The following is a 20,206-nucleotide window of genomic DNA, read 5'->3' on the forward strand; positions in this document are numbered from 1 at the left end:
TAGATACTTTCTTAAATAGCATATGCTAGCTGAACTTTCCATTGTATAAAATAAAGCACTGTGGGTCTTATTCTTGCTGATGCATTTACATTTTGATGCTTAAAATAAAAACATTTGGAGTCCCTTTCTCCATCATACCTTGCCAAAGAAAATCTAAGGGTGATATTACACAGTGGTCCTGCATACGGAGCGCACTAATATAGCAGAACTCTTCACATGGAATAAACCAAAGAACGTGAAAAATTGTTATTTACCAGGGACTAGCATTGTTGTGATGAGCTCTGGAGTTTCCAAGAAGTCCACGTTACTCCTTTGGAATGTCTTGCTGTAATTCATTTGAAGGTGCCTAAATAGTTGTAAAAAATAAGAATGAGAAACAAGTTTTTTAAAGGGGCTAAAAATCTTTATGAGCATCAGAAATTTTACAATTAATGCTATAACAGAGATTCTGTGCTTCAAAACTTAGAAAATTATGACAGTGGGAGAGGAGACCAGTTCAGCTGTGAAGTTCCTGCATGTTATATTAAACACGCCTTTTCTTCTGCGTGCTTAACTGTTACCCTTATGCTCGTCTCTCGGTTGTGACTCCGTACAGCAATTCTTGTTCCAAGTGTGTTGACGTGTTACCGGTGTTCTCAAGTCCTTCTGAAAGTAAACTTTGAACTGGGGCTTTGTTCAAAAGGAAAGAAATTAAGCTTCAAGAGACTTCTCTGTCTTTCTTCAGAATGGTTTCTGTCTACAGGTTTAGGATTGTGGGGTTGGTTTGGGTTTTTTTTTTAATAGTGAAAGTGGTTAAGGCAAATGTTTTTATTTCTACTCAATTTCTTAGCCATCTGCCTGCTGCAGGTTAGAACTCAGCTGGTAGGACTCTTAATCATTATAACACTTATTTTGGGCCCAAACCAGACATTCTTGGAGTCTGTTGGATGGGGTTTTGTGATGTGGATTTGGGAAGCTTTGGGACAGCCGCCCATGACTGCTTGCAAGCTTGAGTGTGTTGCTGGATGGCGTGCCTCCCACCTCATTCATTTATTTTGTTGTCATCATTGCACTATGGTAATATTGCTGTTTCTCTGTTCTTTTGTCTCTGATCACCTACCGTACATCTGATGCCGTACCTTTCTGTGTTCACTTTCAGGCATTTGCTGTTTCAACTAGCTGTGTTTTTCTGACATTTTTATTTATACATTTCAGTATGTTTTAGTCTTTAGCGATTGAAATATTGTTCTGAGGTGTTAACTATTACATATTTAGCAAGAGATGAATTAGCAGTATTTAAAGTAATTTATATTCAGTCCTTCTATGCAACAGCTCTGTAACTTTTAAAACTTTCTGTAGTCCAAAAAAAACCCCAAAACAAAAAAAAACCAACCCCAAACTTACCTATTCCAGGCATTGCTGTTCTCCCAGAACTCATAAATAATGAAGCGGGAATCACTTGGAAACTTCTGTATGGAAACACTAAGAATTGTAGCATAGAACTATTTAATCAAACACAGTTATTGGACATATGCATCTTACTCCAAATTGCTTATAAGTATGAACCAAATGCAGTGATTTTTGGAAAAGCAAACAAATTAAAACCCCCAAATAATAAATTTAACAAATAAGTGATTTGGGGAAATATACTGTGAATTATCTGAGCTTTTTTTTTTTTAAACTCCTGGAGTATTTTCACGGCTTTTTATTTATTAATATTTTATCTCAGTACACTTACGATGGACTCCTGAGAAACTAGCTTTTCATATTGCTCCCATAGCGCCATTTATCTAAAGAAATGCTAATCAGTAATACAGAAAATTAATCAAACTACTGTGGTTCAGGGAAAATCAGCTAATAGAGCATATTGCACATAGAGAACAGTTCAAGTAAGTTTGTAGAGTAACTTGTGCTGGTTCATTGAAGAATTACACTGAGAAGTCATCCTTTTGTACTAGAGATGCATCAAAGCGGCATAGAGTTTAGGTGCTTTGGAAGTGGCTAGCAATGGAGTGTAAAGACAGACAGGCTGATGTCTGCTGCAGATTCACTTTTAAAATAATACCTTTTGGTACTATTTACTTGTCCTTATGTCATTCAGCTACCAATTTATCATGGGTGAAAAATGACCCACAGAATATCTGCTGATCCTCTACACAGAATCATCTCGTTTATTATCCTGAGCAGAACAGCTTTCTCGCATTTAGGGTACTTAGACAGTTGGGTACTCAAATTGGTGTTTAGATGTATATCCCCCCCAAAATAAATATATATATGTGTGTGTGTGTGTGTGTGCGTATTTCTTTGTGTCCCCAAGTGTGAGATTGCTGATCTTGCTACTGATACGCTTGCAAACTGGCCTCAGATTATATTTCATGCTGCAATAAGAAATTCCATGCGATTTATTGGTTTTCTCCAGCCGTATGCAAACATACATTGTAAAATAGCAAAAATATCAAGAACTGTTGGAAAAAAGTCTACCATAAACAGCTACACTGAAAAGCAACCGGTAGGTGGCATTATAGACTTACCAAATGCCTGTGAACTTCGGAAAAACAGTAATTTTTTGCCACCCTTTGTTAAGTTCCATTCCGGAGTCATGCAAGCTCTCCCCCCTGGCGTGTTTGCAATCACTGCAGTATTTGGCTGGATGTTCATTTTTGGAAGGGGGCTACGGGGCTTCTCTTCTCTGTTTTTTTCCATCTCTTGGCCCACAATAGAATTTTATTTTCCTCATCAGACTTCCTTTACAAGTGAACCACTGCAAAAAGGTCACTCGTCTTCCAGCTTAACTTACTTTTTCTGGTCTGTGTGAACACTAGTGATACAATCACCATTAAGTGTGATGATCTCCCAGCGACAAGGCTCATAAATTAGGGATGTGATGGGCAGCCTTTGAAGCCTTTGTATATATAGGAAGATCCTGTATTGTGTACACATTATAAAAATATTTATTTCATAATGGTCAGAGTGTGTACGGTAGTAGCTTTCTCAAGTATGTTAAATTTAGAAATTCAGTACAGTGGTGAGTCCTCAAAATTTGTTCTTAACCCAGTTCTAATATTTTATTTAATTCTAAAAGAAGCAAAGCAGAAATACACTATTTCATTGAAAATTTTGCTTTTTAATTTTTCACATTCTTTATTATGAATGAAAATTTTAAAATGACAGCCTCCCCTTGAAAGCTTCCAAACAGAGAACTGTCAAACAAGTTGATAAGTTGCTCTCTTGCCAGGCGAGCCCAAATGAAGGATGGCAAATGAGTTTTCCAATAAAGTGTCAGCCAGCCTAGGAGTGGCCATGAATTGATGACCTGCAGAGCTCAGAAGTCTTAAAAGATTGTTTAGCATCTTTGGGATAGCCTGTGTCATCATTTCTGATACTACTTAGAGTCTGCACATATACTTTGACATCTCTTTCTGATTTTAGTTGTCTTTGAAAAGCTTTGTCTTAAACACATACATAACCAGCCAGGAAAGAAGATGTTACAGGTTCTTTCTTCATAAATAATCCAGCTCCACTTATAGGTTATTCAAGAAATCGGACTACATTCCTTCCTTCAGCCCAGGGGCTGTACTTTGTACATTGTACTTACTGCAAGCAGCCACCCTGCGAAGAAGCAGATTCCACGTACTGCTTCAGAGCAAGCCGGAATTCCTCGATTTCTTCTTCTATCACAGACATTTGACGTTGAACAATCATTATATGCTGATACAAAAACATTACAATATTACTGCCATATCATCTTCTGAATTCCTTGTACTTTAAACTCCGAAAAGTCTGCCATAAAACAATGAAGCCCACAATCATCAAAAAAACCTCCACAGAAGTTCCTTTGAAGTTTGCGGTCCCTGTTTTAGTGCTTTGGAGTGGGTAAGTAGAAACACTTGAGTGTAGCTATTACAGAATCATAGAATCACAGAATGGTTTGGGTTGGAAGGGACCTTAAAGACCATCTAGTTCCAACCCCCCTGCCATGGGCAGGGACACCTCCCACTAGACCAAGTTGCTCAAAGCCTCATCCAGCCTGGCCTTGAACGCTTCCAGGGATGGGGCATTCACAGCTTCCCTGGGCAACCTGTTCCAGTGCCTCACCACCCTCACAGGAAAGAATTTCTTCCTAATAGCTAATCTAAATCTCCGCTCTTTCAGTTTAAAACCGTTACCCCTCATCCTATCGCTACACTCCCTGATAAACAGTCCCTCCCCATCTTTCCTGTAGGCCCCCTTTAGGTACAGGAAGGGGCTATAAGATCTGGAGCCTTCTTTTCTCCAGGCTGAACAACCCCAACTCTCTCAGTCTATCTTCATAGCAGAGGGGCTCCAGCCTGCGGAGCATCTTCGTGGCCCTTATCAGGCTGAGGCACAGAATGGAAGCTCCCAAAATTAGTGTTGATCTTAGAGAAACTGGGAGTTTTCAGAAATCTGGATGAGAGAGTCTTTTCAGAAGAGTCCAAAGCAAGTGTTTATCTTTGGAATATTCAACAATAAAGTCAGTGTGTTTCCTTGGATTAATCCTTATGCAAGCAGGGGTGAGTTTTGAGATAAGAACAATCTGTATTGGATGGAGTCTTACTTCCATAAAGTGCTCTTGTAGTCTTTTACCTCTCAGAGCTCTGACGCACGCCTGAATGAGATGCCTAAGGTAGCCCATGTTAAATGATGAATAGAGAGGGGGTTTTTTTCCCTCCACTGCAAAAACTGAACAATCTTTATAAACAGGACTGTGGAAACGTTTGGCAGTACAGAAGTCCTATTTATCCTGAATTATTATGGTTATAATTTAGTTAATGTAAGTACTTTACATATTGATTAATCCATTGGAGCATGTCAGTTTTTTTGCTAATGAAATATATAAAGAAACACCAAGTGCTGCTTAATTAATAAAACCTCCTGTCTTGTACAGCTTTTTAACTTGTTTCTGCCTTGATTATTGATACTGTTATGGCATGGATTATCCCTCCATCATAAGCAGCAGGAATGCTAGTGTATTTGAAAACTGATCTTGGGACATGAACTTAAGTTGATTTATGGTTATGATTTTGGTTTTCTAAGTTGTAATATTGATTACTGCTTAAGAGTAGAATAGATGCTCCCCCGTCTTGCCTGGTATGGCTTCCTGTAGCAGTTTTAGGAGGGAGGGAGGGAGGCTGATTGTACAACCATGATTTAAAGCATGCATGCAGCATTAGGTGATCATGAGCTGAGAAGCTATCACCCTATAAACACTGCTGCAAAATTCGGTAAATCTTACAAATGACACCTTTCACTCCTTATGTGAGCTGACGTTTTGGCTCACTGTATCATTTGAAAACAATGCAAAAATGAATATAAAAGTTTCTCCTGCATATTCTAAGTGTTGGTGTGTTTCATCTTACACAATGTCTTCTGCTGACTACAATGGATTCTTACCACTGAGAAAAGGGAGGATGGTCATTTTTTTATTTTTATTTTTTAACAAAAGAGATCACATGAGATTGTCGTCTCAATAGCTGGCATGGAAATCAAATGTCAAAAGTCATTATCTGGAAAAGCACTTACAGATTTTGCATTTTCTTCCAAAACTTCCTCTTCAAATGGCTCAAGCTTTAGGTCCTTTCAGGCAGTTGAAAAGAAAATAGAAATATGAGGCAATACTACAGCTGTATCCTGGTCTTACCTTTTTAACATGCTATTCTAATAGCTAGATTCTGTTATATCTCCAGAAGTTATAATTAAATCCCTTCTTTATTAGCTGTAAGTCAAACACAAGCACTGTTTGCAGAATCTTGCATGTTTCAGTGGTTAAATCCAATCCAGGCTGTTCTGTAAAGTTTTATTTATAATGCTGAGCAGGTAATTTTTCATTTGTAACAAATCTGCTTGCTCACAAATGTACGTTGGACTTAATTCAGAAAGGACAGATACCTTCCCAAATTGACACGTGGGCTATGGAAATGCGGAAGGACGGTCATTTGACATGAACGATCAGCTGTCGTAAAATTTTATACAGAAGAAACTTCTCAGGGGGAAGGGATATGGTTGCAAGGGACTGTTTTCTAGCATTGAAAAAGATCCAGGTCAGGTTTCCGAACTGCTGCGCTTGCTTCTGAGGACAGACTGGGCAGCAGCAGCACAGAGATGCCCCTGTGAGGCAGGACTATCCTTGCTTATCACGCAAACTGGATGCGCACTTCGTGAATCAGTGATTCATGCAAACACCACCTAGTAGCGCACACAAAATTATCACTTGCATGCTAGGCACGTGCGGTACCCTCTAACCCGTTGCCATATGGATACTCTGAAAAATATCCATACGCCTGAAAAAAAGCAGGTCGATTTGCAGTAGGCAGTTGGAGCAAAATGTACTGTTACTGGTGCTTTGCTTCTCATTGCAAACTGTTGTTGTGTAACAAAGATTAAAAAACATTCTACTTGCAGAAGGGTGAGGATTGATTAACCTCAGAGCGGCGGGCATTTTGCCTGCACAAATACTGTACTGGCTGAAAAGCCAACAAGAGGTGCACAGGTAGAATTCAAACGAGCAGGGGAGCTCCACCAGCAGCGGGTGGCAGAGCAAGGCAGGCGTGAAGCAGCGGTCACACAGCAGCTGCCGTGCAGCTGCGCCTCGCCTGCAGAATGCGCATAGAAAGGCACGAAATGGGGGTTCTATACTTTCCGTGTAAGTTTTTTTCTAGGGCTAGTTATGGAAAAAGAGAGGAAAGGAACGACTCAAGCTGTACTGCAAACTTTCTTCTATAGTAGCAAGAGAAGAATATTTTTTCCGGTATATATAACTTTAGAACTTGAGGAGAAAAAGACAACTTATGAGACTGATTCATGGTTAAATTCATGTTTAACAGAAAACAGAAGAGTTAGATAACACTAAATCAGTCATTCACCAGGTAATTTTCTGGTAGAAACCACCGATGGATAACTTGCTGGCCCCCTCAAGAAGCTAAAAATAATCTATACAAGTTCTCCAGTAATATTATGTCATTAGACAGGGCAGGACTACACAGATGAGGTAAGTCTACACAGACAGCTTGCTGTCACCTCGGAGCATGCGAGCACTGGCACAGAGTCCTCATCCCTGTGGAAGGAGCACTCAGGCATCGGCCAACTCAAGAGAGCCCAATGCAGAGATGAGAGCTCCTGCCAGACAGTAACCATGCAGCCTGGAAATGAAAACTGACCAAGACTGCAGCTCACAGCTGAGGCTCTACGGTCCCTCCTCAGCCCAACCTCACCTCTGCTGAGAAGCAGTAGCTTCTGAAATTGCCTCTTAGTGTGACCGTGTGATCCTTCTGCTCTGCTTCAGGGCAAAGTCAAAAAGAAGAGCTTCAGTAGCTGCTGAAAGACAGCTGAAACGTAACACCTCTGTGGATGTGGTGGGCTAACCTGGAACATCAGCTGGGCTAAAAATTATTAACTTACTGCTGAGAGGTGGCATGTGTAATGGCTTTATCCCAGGTGGGAAGTGATGACCAGCACTTGGTCGCCACTTGATGTTTCTGTCTAATTCATTTCAGTCTGAAGTCCGTGGTGATCCATGCAATCAGCTCTTTCCTGACTTTGCCTTTTCTTCACTTTGCTTTGGAACAGAGTAGATGGGCTGACAGTCTCCTACTGCTAAGAGGCACCGACATCCTTTCTGCAGTCCATGTCCCAGTCATGACCCAGACACTGTTTTGCTAAATTTTGTTTAAACATGGATCACAGGATGCTCCTACTGTCATAAAGTGTAAGATTTAATAAAATGAGGACAAGAGGGAATGTCATTACTACAAAAGAATTCTCACAGTCTTTTTAATATGCCTTAGGACACTTTATAGGACCAGAAGTTTTACGATTTTTAAGTTGCATGCCTAATAAATTGTGGTTTTTTAGTTCACAGAGAGAAGTGCCGAGAGAAGAAAAATCAAAGGAGGTGGTCCTAGAGAAGCTGTGGAAATGGTGAACTTCTCACCTCTCACAGTTAGACCTGGCTGTGAGATACAAAGTCAAGCAGATGCAAAGTTAGGCAAAGGTGGATATAGTCTATCTATTGACAGAAGTAGGTTTGTCTAGTTGCAATGTTTTATTAATCAAGTTTTATATCTATAAGGAGATAATTACGGAAGGTCTATGCCCTGCCCCTGTTTCCCTTTGGCACTGAGCTCCTTTTCAAACTGAGGTTCTCTGTCATCTGTAGCAGATTGGATCATTTTATAACATCCTTGTTGTAAGTTTATTTACTACAAAATAGTTGGCTGCTTTTTGTAATTCTTGCATTACCAAGTTTCTTTTTCTTTTTTTCACTAACATTCGTTTAAATGTTAAGTTTCCTTAAACTCCTTTTGGGGAGGTCGCTGTGGCAGGCCCAGCGAGCTGCTGCGTCCAAAGCAGAGCTGGGAGTAAAGCTGGACCACAAGCGAGAGTTACATTTCATGATGGACTTTGACATTTCAAAATCCAATTTATAGCTGTTCAGAAGAAAATCAAGTTGCTGCTAAAATGTCATTAACGTGGCAACTGCTGTGTAATTGCTTTTCTCATGCAGAAATGACCTCCAGGAGAAAGCTGGTGTGTGCAGGCAGAGGAGTGTGCCCTGGCCAGAGGCTTAATGGACTGAGCAGACCACGAGGAGCTGCTGAGCATAGCAAGGCACAGAGTGAGAAGCTGACAGAAGTTACAGACAGTGCCACAAGGAAAGGCCGAATTTCACAGCCGCATAAGGAGAAGCGATGCAAGAGACTGTCAGACCTCAGGGATAACCAAAGGGACTACTGGGCTCCTTTTCGGGAGCGGAGCCTTGCAAGGCCAGCAGGGCTGGGGGTGACCGTATCAGTAATGCAGCTCATCAGTAATAAGGCTGAGATGACAGAAATACCTAATTTTGGTCCCAAACTGGGACCAAAGGGGAAAAAGTAATTAGTGGCAGTTTGTTCATTTGGAAGGGAGCAATGGCAGAGAAAGGTCAGCGTGCTTGTCTTGCTGAGCCTTGTGTTGGATCACCACTGCTTATTCTGTCTTCTTGTTAACTCCCTTACTTAACTATTTTCTAGGTGTATAATTTGCTCAAGTTAGACTAGCGGGTGAATAAGAGGAGACACTTCTCTGCCAGGACCCAAGGTCTGCGCCGATGCTGAGTTACAGGTCATGGGTCCAGCCACAAATACTAGATGGACTTGAAGCCCATGATAGCGTTCATGGGGTGACTGTCCATCCTGATCAGCTGGAAAGAAGGAACAGGATCAGGCTGTTGCATGTTCATGTTTCCGCGAGTGCTGCCGGTCTGTTTGCGGGTGCTTGTGAAGGCACCTGTGCTGGTGTGTGTGGATCCATGTGTTTGGAACACATGCAGAGCCTTGCTGGGATGGGCAGCATCAGCCTCACCAGGACTTGGACCAACTCCCGCCCTTCAACCAAAAACCTGGTCTCTTGTGGACCTGGAGTAAGAAATACCCTGGGGCCTAAAATCCACTGAATTCAGCCACTCCCTTAGCACCTATCTGAAATTGTCTGTTCTTCAATTGGGACATTTTATGTAGAGAACAACACAGGAATTTATAATCTTTCTTCTGCTCTTCTTCTTTCTCAAAAAAAAAAAGTCACCATACACAGACATAAACCACCTTTTATAACAAAAGAAATAGACATTTTCTGTACAGACAGCCATAACTCCAGTTTTTACAAGCCCTGGGAAGCCTTGGTAGTGTTGGATCCGACGGGTCATTTGTCAGACTGCCGGAGGGCTGTGCTTTGGCGTGGGAACTGCAGGCAGCCTCAGGCCTCTGGGGGCCAGTGCAACCCTGGAGCTGGGGCAGCTCCCACGACTCCCAGGTGGGATGGTGGGATTTGCATCAGCTTTTGTTTGAACTGCACTTACTAGGAAAGTGGTTTAATCTTTATAAATTAGTATTCTCTGACAAGGACGGAAGAAACAAAACTTTTTGTCAAGCTTTAGTGGGAAAGTTTGGAGAGGAAGAGAAAAAAATCAGATCCTAAAGTGAGAGGCTTGTCCCATGTTCCCCAAAAGAAGTGTAACTAAATACAATAACATCCTCCAGTCATAGAGTAATGTGACGTTTCAGTTCTTTATGAAAAGTTGGATCTGTGGTGATGGGAAAGGGAAGCCTAGGAAAACCACGTCATGGTCTCATGAAATAGGAAAGAAGAAGGTGAAAGGAATAGGTGGTGTTGAAATTTTGCTCCTTATTGATTGGAAAGACTGCAACGGGGACATCGAAAGCATTTGTGGTTTAAGGATTGTGTTACTGAAAGTGAGAGAACAAACAGGTGAAAAGAAAGACATACCTTCTTTTCCAGCCTGTCAATCAGCTTTTGGAGTCTGTTTATCTGTGTCATCCACTGGCTGTCTTCCTCAGTCCAACCTTTGGAAAATATAAATAACAAACATTTATGAAATGTTACTAAAAGCTGGAACATTGTTTATTCATTTATTTTATATTAAAGTGTTTAGCTTGGCTTGCAATTTATTTTGCTTCTTAAAGATTGTGCTGCAACTTGTTTAATGTTCATTTAACGTAATGAAAGCATGGTTTTGACTATATGAATTATTTTCTTTTTTTTCAAGATACAATAGAAATCCAATACAGAATGAAAACTATATTCTAGATTAATGCCAGTGCTTTTGAAATCATGCTGATACCTGAAGAAAGGAATGTTCTTCTCTGCAGATGGAACCAGCTCATAACTTGAGCACCTCCTGCTCCAAATGCAAAATCATCTTGGCGGGGTGTGTGGGTTAAAGCTTTCTCTGTCTTAATATTTTTCTCAGTTTGCCATTTCTTAATCTTCTTTACATGAAAGTTTTTATAAAAGTAAGAGTTAGCTCTTCTGCTGCATAGCAAGCCTCTCCCTGGGTCTCCTTTCAATTACATCCCATGGAGGGACCATGTGCTGTGTCTTTTCTGCAGTTCACCCCTGAGAGCACTGGTGAAGGTGAAAGAAATGCAGTCAAGACTGACTTAAACATGCTGGCATGGGCAATACAGCTTAGGTGGTAGGATCTTTCTTCCTCCTGTAGAGAGACAGCAGACCTGCTGTAGGGCCCTGACTGCAAGGACATTGCCGCGGCCAGCCTCTTGGTGACCCCAGGGTTCCTGCCACAGTGCTTCTCCCAGCAGGATTCCAGAATTATTCAAAGGTTCCTTCCCAATAAAAATTACATTCTTATCATCAGCAGAAAAGAGTTAATTGGGGGTACATGTGCAGCTAAATGATTTAGGTTTCTGGCATGATATGTTGAAGGATCTGCAGGAGCCTCCTAACATCACAGAATGTCTCGTATGCATTAGGAATAAGGGGCTTTCTCTTCGTTCAGAAAAGTTCATTTAGCTGCAACAGATGCTTTTTACCTACACGCTGAGGGGTTTTCACTTTTGTTAGTCATCAGCAATATGATGTCTTAAGGGTTTTCTCGTGTTCTTCCATTAATTATGGATATAATCTTGCAGTGGACTCCATGGCTGATTTAATAACATTAACTTCTTCGCTGGGTTAAAAACTGGCTGGATGGTCGTGCCCAGAGAGTTGTGATTAATGGGGTGAAATCCTCCTGGCGGCCAGTCACCAGTGGTGTCCCTCAGGGCTCAGTTTTGGGGCTGGTTTTGTTTAATATCTTTATCAATGATCTGGATGAGGGGACTGAGTGCACCCTCAGTAAGTTTGCAGATGACACCAAACTAGGTGGGAGTGTTGATCTGCTTGAGGGTAGAAAGGCTCTACAGAGGGACCTGGACAGGCTGGATTGATGGGCCAAGGCCAACTGCATGAGGTTTAATAAGGCCAAGTGCCGGGTCCTGCATTTTGGTCACAACAACCCCAAGCAACGCTACAGGCTTGGGGAAGAGTGGCTGGAAAGCTGCCCGGCAGAAAAGGACCTGGGGGTGCTGGTGGACGGCCAGCTTGACATGAGCCAGCAGCGTGCCCAGGTGGCCAAGGCCAACAGCATTCTGGCTTGTATCAGGAATAGCGTGGCCAGCAGGAGCAGGGAAGTGATCGTGCCTCTGTACTCGGCGCTGGTGAGGCCTCACCTCGAGTGCTGTGTTCAGTTCTGGGCCCCTCTGTACCAGAGGGACATTGAAGTGCTGGAGCGTGTCCAGAGGAGAGCTACCAGGCTGGTGAGGGGTCTGGAGACCAGGTCATATGAGGAGAGGCTGAGGGAGCTGGGCATGTTTAGCTTGGAGAAGAGGAGGCTGAGGGGAGACCTCATTGCCCTCTACAACTACCTGAAAGGAGGTTGGAGAGAGGTGGGTGTTGGCCTCTTCTCCCAGGTGAATAATGACAGGACCAGAGGAAATGGTCCGAAGTTGCGGCAGGGGAGGTTTAGGTTAGATATTAGGAAGAATTACTTTACTGAAAGAGTGGTCAGGCACTGGAACAGCCTGCCCAGGGAGGTGGTTGAGTCACCATCCCTGGAGGTACTTAAGAAACATCTGGATTTGGCACTTCAGGGCATGGTCTAGTGGCAGAGATTGTAGGGATTTTTTTTGTGTGTGTATGGTTGGACTCAATGATCTCAGAGGTCCTTTCCAACCACGAAGATTCTATGATTCTACGATTCTACGACTCTATATTAAACTGAAGATTGATTTCTGTCAGTAAAGTACCTGAGTTAGTCACCATGTCTAAATTAAAGTTTTGAGAGGAAGATACATGTACATTTTTCTGTGTGTGTGTGTATGCATGTTTTTTAAATATATTTAAAGTGTAAAATACCATACCTGTGTTAAAATGAGGGCTATTTGGCAACAGGCTGTTCTTCTGAAGCCTTCGAGCTGAGCGTTTTCCTGGCCATTGAACCGAGAGCACTTCTGGTTTTGTTGGGCCTTGTCTGCACAGAAACACAGGAGACTTCACAAGGTAAAACATGTGGGAGAGCTCTCCTCTCTCTGCTCTCACAAAATGTCCTGGTGTGTTCCATTTTGAATTAAAAAAGGAGAAATACCTATTAAGACCAACTGAATTATTTTCCAGATTTTCACTATTAATAATCAGTTGTGTTTAAGTTGCTAGTCATTAAAGAAGTAAAAAAAAGGAGGGTTAAACTGGTGTAAATGTATCTTTTAGGCAGAGAAAGCGCGAGGTCAGTGCCTGTCCATGATGTGGTTCTGACCTGACCTAAGGAACCCTTCACGCTGTTTCTTCATTCGTGACAGTTTTGTAGCATCTCTGCAGAAGAACTGAGGTTATAAGAACAGCCAAAAGTGAGATATGAACTTTAAACATTGACCTCTTCAGCTTAAAGATTGAAAAGATAAACAGCAACATGTGTCTGTTAATGAAAAAGGAAAACTGATGAGAATTGGCTACTACTGGGTGGAGGGCAGACACATTTCTGGGAACAGTATTGAAACACAGCGGATACAGAAATGACTTATGTTTGTACTGCAGCAGCAGAGATGTTGAAGCCTGAGAGTTTGTGTGGGGGCTGCGGGCTGCCTCCACTTGGTTCTTCATCCTCCAGATGGAGAGCAGTGAAGGAGCAGGGCTGCGGTTTAAGTTTTGAACAGTCAGTTGGACGAGTGACTGCAAGGAATATTGGACAATAGTCTAAAAGTTCAGTATATAATTCGGATTCTGGTCACTGCTTTGGAAAGCTCTCTGGTCTCCTGAAGCACACAATGAAGGTCCACCAAAAGCTCACACGCTATATTAAGGAGATGTTTTAGGGTGGTATTTTCTGCAGCAAAAAATTCCTTCACGGTAAGCCAAATTATGGCAGTTCCCCACTGTGAGCACTCTTAAATTAGCTTAGGAACATCTTAATGGGATTTTGATTCAGACAGTTACGTTAAACATAATTGAAGATGATTTTGCATGGGGACCAGGGCATCTGCATTAGGAACTAACTAATTTTCTCCAGAATAGTTGTAGTTAAAGTGCTGAGTTTGCCTGGGTTTTCCATTGCTACCTCAGAAAAATGGGGAAGATGGTATTTGGCTTAACAGCGGCATACCTCTTTCTCATATTTTTTTTAGACGTAAATAGCATAACTATAAAAATTCACCATCCAAGAGGATATTTCTGAACAGCTGTACTAATAAAACTGGAGAAAGAATTCTCCACAATGCCCTACCAGTCAATGTGGACAAGAAAGCTGGCAGCAAAAGGAAGGTTCATGTCACCCAGTTCTATGCACCCAAGTGAGTGGTTTGAGGTGATCTTTCCAGACTGTATTCCTAGTGAGGCTATCCTCACTGAAGTCAACTCAGAGAAGAAGCCAATGCTCACTCCAGAGGATGGTTTAGATGACCTAAGTCAGGCTCCAGCCCTGAACTGGCCATTCGAGACTTCTTTCTCTCCCATCAGGTGTGGGGAACCTGGAAAGAGGTACGCATGAATGGAGGGGTACATGTACTGTGCACACTCCGTGCTCCCTCAGCCTTTCAAAACCCATTTGCTTCCTGCAGTCAAGCTGCCAGCAAAAAAACCCCAGGGTGTTATTCATGTACTTCAGAGATTGCACAGCCATCAGCAAAGCAAGCAAGAAAATTACATTTCCAAGAGAAAGAATGAAAAAGCAATGCATTTTAAAACACAGGAAATGTTGAGATCTTCCTTGTCCATGAAACCCAACACCTTGTATTTTGCTTTCCTTATCATCTTTAACAATAATATACTGAGGAAAACAAATCCATGAAGCCAAGTACCTTTTCAAAAATGTTTTGATCCTTGATCTATGAGGTCATGATATTAAATTGAGCTAAACGCCTTGGATGGATATAGGTTACCCAGGTGATTGAGAATTTATAGAGTTATATGTTAACCAGTACTATGGGCCCTGTGGTCTAGGAAGCAGCTGTAACAAGCAAGAACCTGGCTATTTCTCCTCCTAACACTGGGATGTTGTGCATCCAGGAATGAAAAGAAAATCATAAAGCCGGAAGAAACAAACAAGGAGACAGTCAATATTCTTAGTAATTTCAGAGCTCTTCACGCTGCAGTGGTCTGGTTTCTGCATTTGATATTAAATAGTCGATGGATTTTAAAAGAAGTCAAAGGAGCAGAGCCTCAGATGTAACAAAATGCTCCTCCTACATGCAACCCACCACAGGATCAGATTGGAACCTGCTCGTATTCAATTTCAGGAAAACTGTTAGTGAGTTCATATATGGAATAAAAAGTGTATCCTTATTTCTCCCATTACTCCCTACACCAGGTTGCTGGGTGAAATGTAAAATGGTCTCGGAGGTTCACAGTGACCCCATTCTTCGCCCCCTTCACCGCAGCTGGGCAGAAGTTTTGCTCACCTCTCCTGCCGAGTCTGCTCCTCCGTGGTTTCCATGGCACACTCCAGGGAGCTCTGCAGGGACTGAAGCTGGTTCAGTGTTTCCTTCAAAAGGAAGCGAGTCACAAACTGCTCCAAATTAGAAGCTTCCTGATAGTCCTAAAAATTACATTGGAGAAAAAAAAGAAAAAAAAGGTAAGGATTTGCCTACTATGTTAGAAATATGGGAGGGAAGATTCAGACTTAATTCAGAAAGGAAGCAGCTTGGATGCTTTGGTGTTTTTACACGCAAGCCACACAGGCAACCTTTATGTTTATGGACAAATTTTATACATATACTCTGAATTTCCAGGTGTAGACGCTGATCCCACCCAAGCTGAGAGAGGCCCAGCTGCACAATTGCACAACATAGTTCCTACTAAAAAAACCAACCCCTTTTCCTTGCATTTCTCAAGTCCAGTTGATGGCAGTACCACATTACTTTTTAAGCATGGAAAAGCCAAGATGTGATTGACAACCATAGCAGTGAAAAGGCGTTTATCTTGCTCACTGGTCTGTCTCTGACAGTGATTATGGGAACAGTCTTTGATCAGGAAATACTGCCCTGGAAAACTCCACCATCAGTTTGGCTGAAGGACTGCCTCTGCCAGAGATAGTGCCTTTTGAATTTAACACTCTTTGACTGGTTTTTGTTCCTTTAATTCGTTTCATTATTTTTGAAACCAAATATCTATCTATTCCATAATCACATGAAATGCAGCTAAGTGTTCTTTGTGTTGGAGCTTAGAAAAGTTTGCACCTCTATTTAGCGGTCGCTAAGGTTTCTTTCTGTAACTACATTTCCAATATATTTTATGTATTCAAAAATATTTATGCCTATTTTGCAGAGATAATTTCAGAAAGAAATTCTTAGGCCTGCTCTCTCCCTCGCTAATATGAGGCAAATAAAGAGTCCCTCCCCAATATGCAGGTAAATGCTGTATGAGGGGGTGACCTATACAATAATATAAACACCCCCTTTGTTGTCTTCTTAGTAAATGTAACCAAGAGGACAGAACAGACTCCTAGAGCCTCTGCTTACTGTGTACAGCTCCCATCAGGAGCAGAGAAGGAAAATGGACTTTCATCTCCTAAACTCAGAATTACTTTGTTGGCTCCTACTTTGATGAAAGCATGCTGATATTCATGTTTTTGTATACTCTGTTTATGTGTGCAAAAAAACTATTCAGATGATTTTGAAAGCTTTTTGGTACAAGCCCATCTAAAATGGTTTCATAAAATATGAGGGGCACTGAAAAAAGATTTCTCTAGTCACCACATCTGAAGATAGATTATGGTCTATTATCTCTGAGCTTTAAAAAAAACCTGTCGTTTAAATGGCGTTGCCTCCTACTTTAGCTGAGAACCCATTGAATACTTTTGGCAATGCTTGTGGGGTTGTTTTAAGCTCTTCCCAATGTGAATTACAGCTGAAATGCCTTTTTCACTTTTAGACTTCTCTTTTCATGTATGTATGTGTTTGCAATCAGAATACAAATACGAGATGTTTTGAAATTTAAATGTAAAATAAAAGATTGTAAGATAATAGCTTTGAAGCACTTTTCTCTCAAATGAGAGCAATCTTTTCACAATATATGTTATTAAGTTAGTTCTTATTGGAAGAATTCTGCTACAGAAATCTCAGATGTTAAACCATCTGTGAATCATCAGTTACTTATGTAGCCAGGAGCTTCACGGTCTTCTATATTTACTTCTGTCTTCAGATTAATCAGGTGTGAGTCACTCTCCAACAAATAATTTCTTACTTATAAATTTTTAAAATACTCATGAGAGATTGTTTGTCTGCCTTTTAAGTGAATACCTGAGATTCACACCAGTCCTGTAAATAACTTTTATGGCAACCTTTATAATTAATACATCTTATTTTGCAATAGGAAAGCTGATTTTTTTTCTTCTTCTAAGTTGTCTCCATTGTAACCGATTTAAAACTTTGGTGCACCTGGCAGAGATAATTTAATTTCCAACAATTTTGATTCTCTGTTGCATGTTAGAACAACGCGTGTGAATCTGTGGGGCACGGACAGCCAAATAAAACCCTGCAGTAGAAATCCAAGATGTGTTTTAATTTTTCAGCTTTCACCAGTGCACTTGGAAATAAATGAACAAAACATGACAGAACTGACCATTTCTTGTAAGTTTTTAAATGCCTAAGCAATCTCACAAGAGAGGATAATCAAAGTTTTTTTTTAAATTCTGGGCATCCAAAAAGTAAATGCTACGGATACCTCCATACGGCTTCCTGCTTATAGTCACGGTAAATCTGATTCTGGCATGCTGAATTACGACTTAAAATGTACATCAATACTGTTTTCATTTTGCAAACTGTTCAGGTGGGCCCTGGCTGGCAGGAGGATGGTGTAAATACGAGCTGTGTAATACTTGCCACCCCCTGAGGCTGCTTTTTGACTCCTGCAGAAACGCTTTCCTGCATCTGAGAGTTTTTAAGGTTGTTTTTTTTGTTTTGTTTTGTTTTGTTTTGTTTTTTTTTTCATCAGAACTACTCCAGGTTTGTGCATTGCACCAGAATTTAGTCTTTTTTCTTCTTGTTCTGTGGTCCCATAAGTCTTCATGATCTTTAAATATGGCGTAGAGTTTCCTTATCTGGTACACAGAGCTTTCAGGTAAAGATGGGCTAGGGAGGCAAGATGCTAACACCGTCTATGGGAGACTAGAATTAGCAAAGACTCTTTCCTTATGTATATTTTACGCAAATATTGATTGTTTACAACTCTTCTATGCAGAACTACTGAACTCGCTTAATGCACCCAGTTGGGCAAATGGCTACTCAATATTTTTCTTTAAATAACGGCTCTGAGGCCAGCAATTCTGAGCTCACAGCAATGTTAGATAACTTCGACATCTTCCTGCTGAAAGGTAACTACTCCTACCTGTCCTTCTAAAATTCTTTGTTATGGAAGAAGGTATTCAGCATATATAAATTATTGGCATTATTATAATTTAAGTCATGGAGGGAAAAAGATTGTCTTTTACAATTCAATTTAAACCTCAACTCCAGTTCTTGGCAATGAGGAATTACCAGCTATGCTTTGTTATCGTTACACCACCTTACTTCCTACAGAAAAGTGCCTTCGTTTGCATTTTCTAAAGGCACACTGGTACAAGATTTCACGAGAAGAAAGAATATGTTAATTCTGAATTCAGAAAAATATGCATCAATTTATTAAGCCTATGTCATTGTAGAATCAGCTTAACTGGCGTGCCCAGCATTTGTATTGTCAGTACACTGCACCACCACTGAATAATGCGACCCACTGGTGGTGTCTGTACATAAACTAGAAAAATTGGCCTGTTTCTTGAATTTCATTAGCTGTAAATTACTGTTCATTAGCATATACATTATACAGCACAGCAGTTTGGGCAGTCGAGATGAAATAAGTCTGTGTTAAGGTATCATTCTGCTTGTTAGTTTTACCGGTTATGAGTGAATGAGGGTAATTTTCCACGTCTTCCTCATCAAGAGACAACTGCGACCTTTGTAAGCAGCTAAGATTTGAGTTTCCATTAATGCAACTGAAAATACACATAATTAGTGGTTTCCCTGTGGAAAAGGTCACTGTGGTCTTTAAAACTGGCTTACGGCTGCCTTAGAAGGTGCAGAAGAGGTTGTCCTTCCGTAAAAGTGGAAGAGGCAGGGCTTAGGTATCGCCTAAGAGAGTTCACATCTCAGGGCTACCATGGGTTCAGCAACTCTCTTGATTGTCTCAAGCCCTGGTGCCAGCCCCGATCCTCTCCCCTTGGGTGACCTGACACCACGCTGATCCACTTATCAGAAGAGCAGCTCCTTGAGCTACTCATGAGCTGAGGAGGCAGATACCCATGTTTGCTTATTTGGTGCTTGCAAACTAAACCTGGTTGGGACAAAAAATAACTCAGAAAGGGGTGTGAGTTTAGGCAAGAGCTCCACAAACTTAATGGGAAAGGATGTCTGGCTGTCATCTAGTCCAACCCCCTATTCATAGCAGGGCCAACTATGTCCACCTGAGTTTGGAACACCTCCAAGGACGGAGATTTACACCATGTCTATGGGCAACCTTTGTATCACCCCCTCTGTGCAAAGTATTTTCGGTTATGTCTAGTCAACGTTTTCCCTTGTCAAGGTGTAGCCGTTGACTCCTGTGCTTTTTCTATGCACCCCTGAAAAAGGCAATGTTGTTTTGTTGTCTCTGTAACCCTCCTTTAGACAGCAGGATTACCTCTTCCCAGAGCCTCTTCTCCAGACTGAACAAACCTACTCCTCTTGGCCTCTCCTTCCTATATTGCTATTTTGCTATATAGTTGTTTAAGTTATATAACACTTTACAACTTATTTATTGTACTTTATTATTTATAATGTTACTTATAATAATTATTTATTACTGTTCTATTACTTTGCATTTTTCCGTTTCTTATTTTATATGTTGTATCAAAAAAATTTCATAAAAGTTATTTATGCTTATCTTTACAGAAAATATCCCCAAGGCAACTGAAAAGTAGTTATCATTGAATAAAACTCAGTAAGGAATAATCTACTTCAATGTCCCTTGACTATGGAACATCTCCTGCCCTGTGTGTTTAGATCCTACATTTGTGGGACAATGCCCTGGGTTACAACTTTAAATTCAAGAAATAAAATTAGCCAGAATAACTGTACTAAAATGATAAAGAATTCAAGCCTTTTTCATTTCAAACACTAAGATCTAATTCTTCAGACTGTAGGATGGAATCAGAACAGAGTCAGAATAAAATTATAGTTTCAACAGAAGCCAGATCCAGAGGAGCTCACTGTGTTGACTTCACACAAATGGAACATTTACAGCATCCTCGTTGTAAGACTGAGCAAGGGCATAACATGCCAAACTATTAAATTCATTCAACTTCCATTTTAGAATGCGGCACGAACTTTACAAGTTTATTGAAGTATTACATTTGGAATAAATGGCGTGTTTAAAT

The 20,206-nt window shown here is 41.0% G+C and overlaps 1 protein-coding gene across 1 annotated transcript in view; it reads right to left on the minus strand.

Annotated features, from left to right (window-relative positions):
- Nucleotides 1-246: 246 nt before the first annotated feature.
- The window catches only part of NECAB1 (N-terminal EF-hand calcium binding protein 1), a 70,647-nt gene continuing 50,687 nt past the window's right edge, over nt 247-20,206 (minus strand). The window contains exons 6-12 of the mRNA XM_054193631.1: nt 15,219-15,355; nt 12,690-12,799; nt 10,258-10,334; nt 5,521-5,574; nt 3,575-3,687; nt 1,384-1,461; nt 247-346 (exon numbers count right to left, since the gene is read on the minus strand). Coding sequence (XP_054049606.1) covers nt 247-346; nt 1,384-1,461; nt 3,575-3,687; nt 5,521-5,574; nt 10,258-10,334; nt 12,690-12,799; nt 15,219-15,355 — 669 coding nt within the window. The remainder of the gene's footprint in view (nt 347-1,383; nt 1,462-3,574; nt 3,688-5,520; nt 5,575-10,257; nt 10,335-12,689; nt 12,800-15,218; nt 15,356-20,206) is intronic.

Source organism: Rissa tridactyla, chromosome 2 (assembly GCF_028500815.1).
Source record: "Rissa tridactyla isolate bRisTri1 chromosome 2, bRisTri1.patW.cur.20221130, whole genome shotgun sequence".
NCBI classification, from domain to species: Eukaryota; Metazoa; Chordata; class Aves; order Charadriiformes; family Laridae; genus Rissa; species Rissa tridactyla.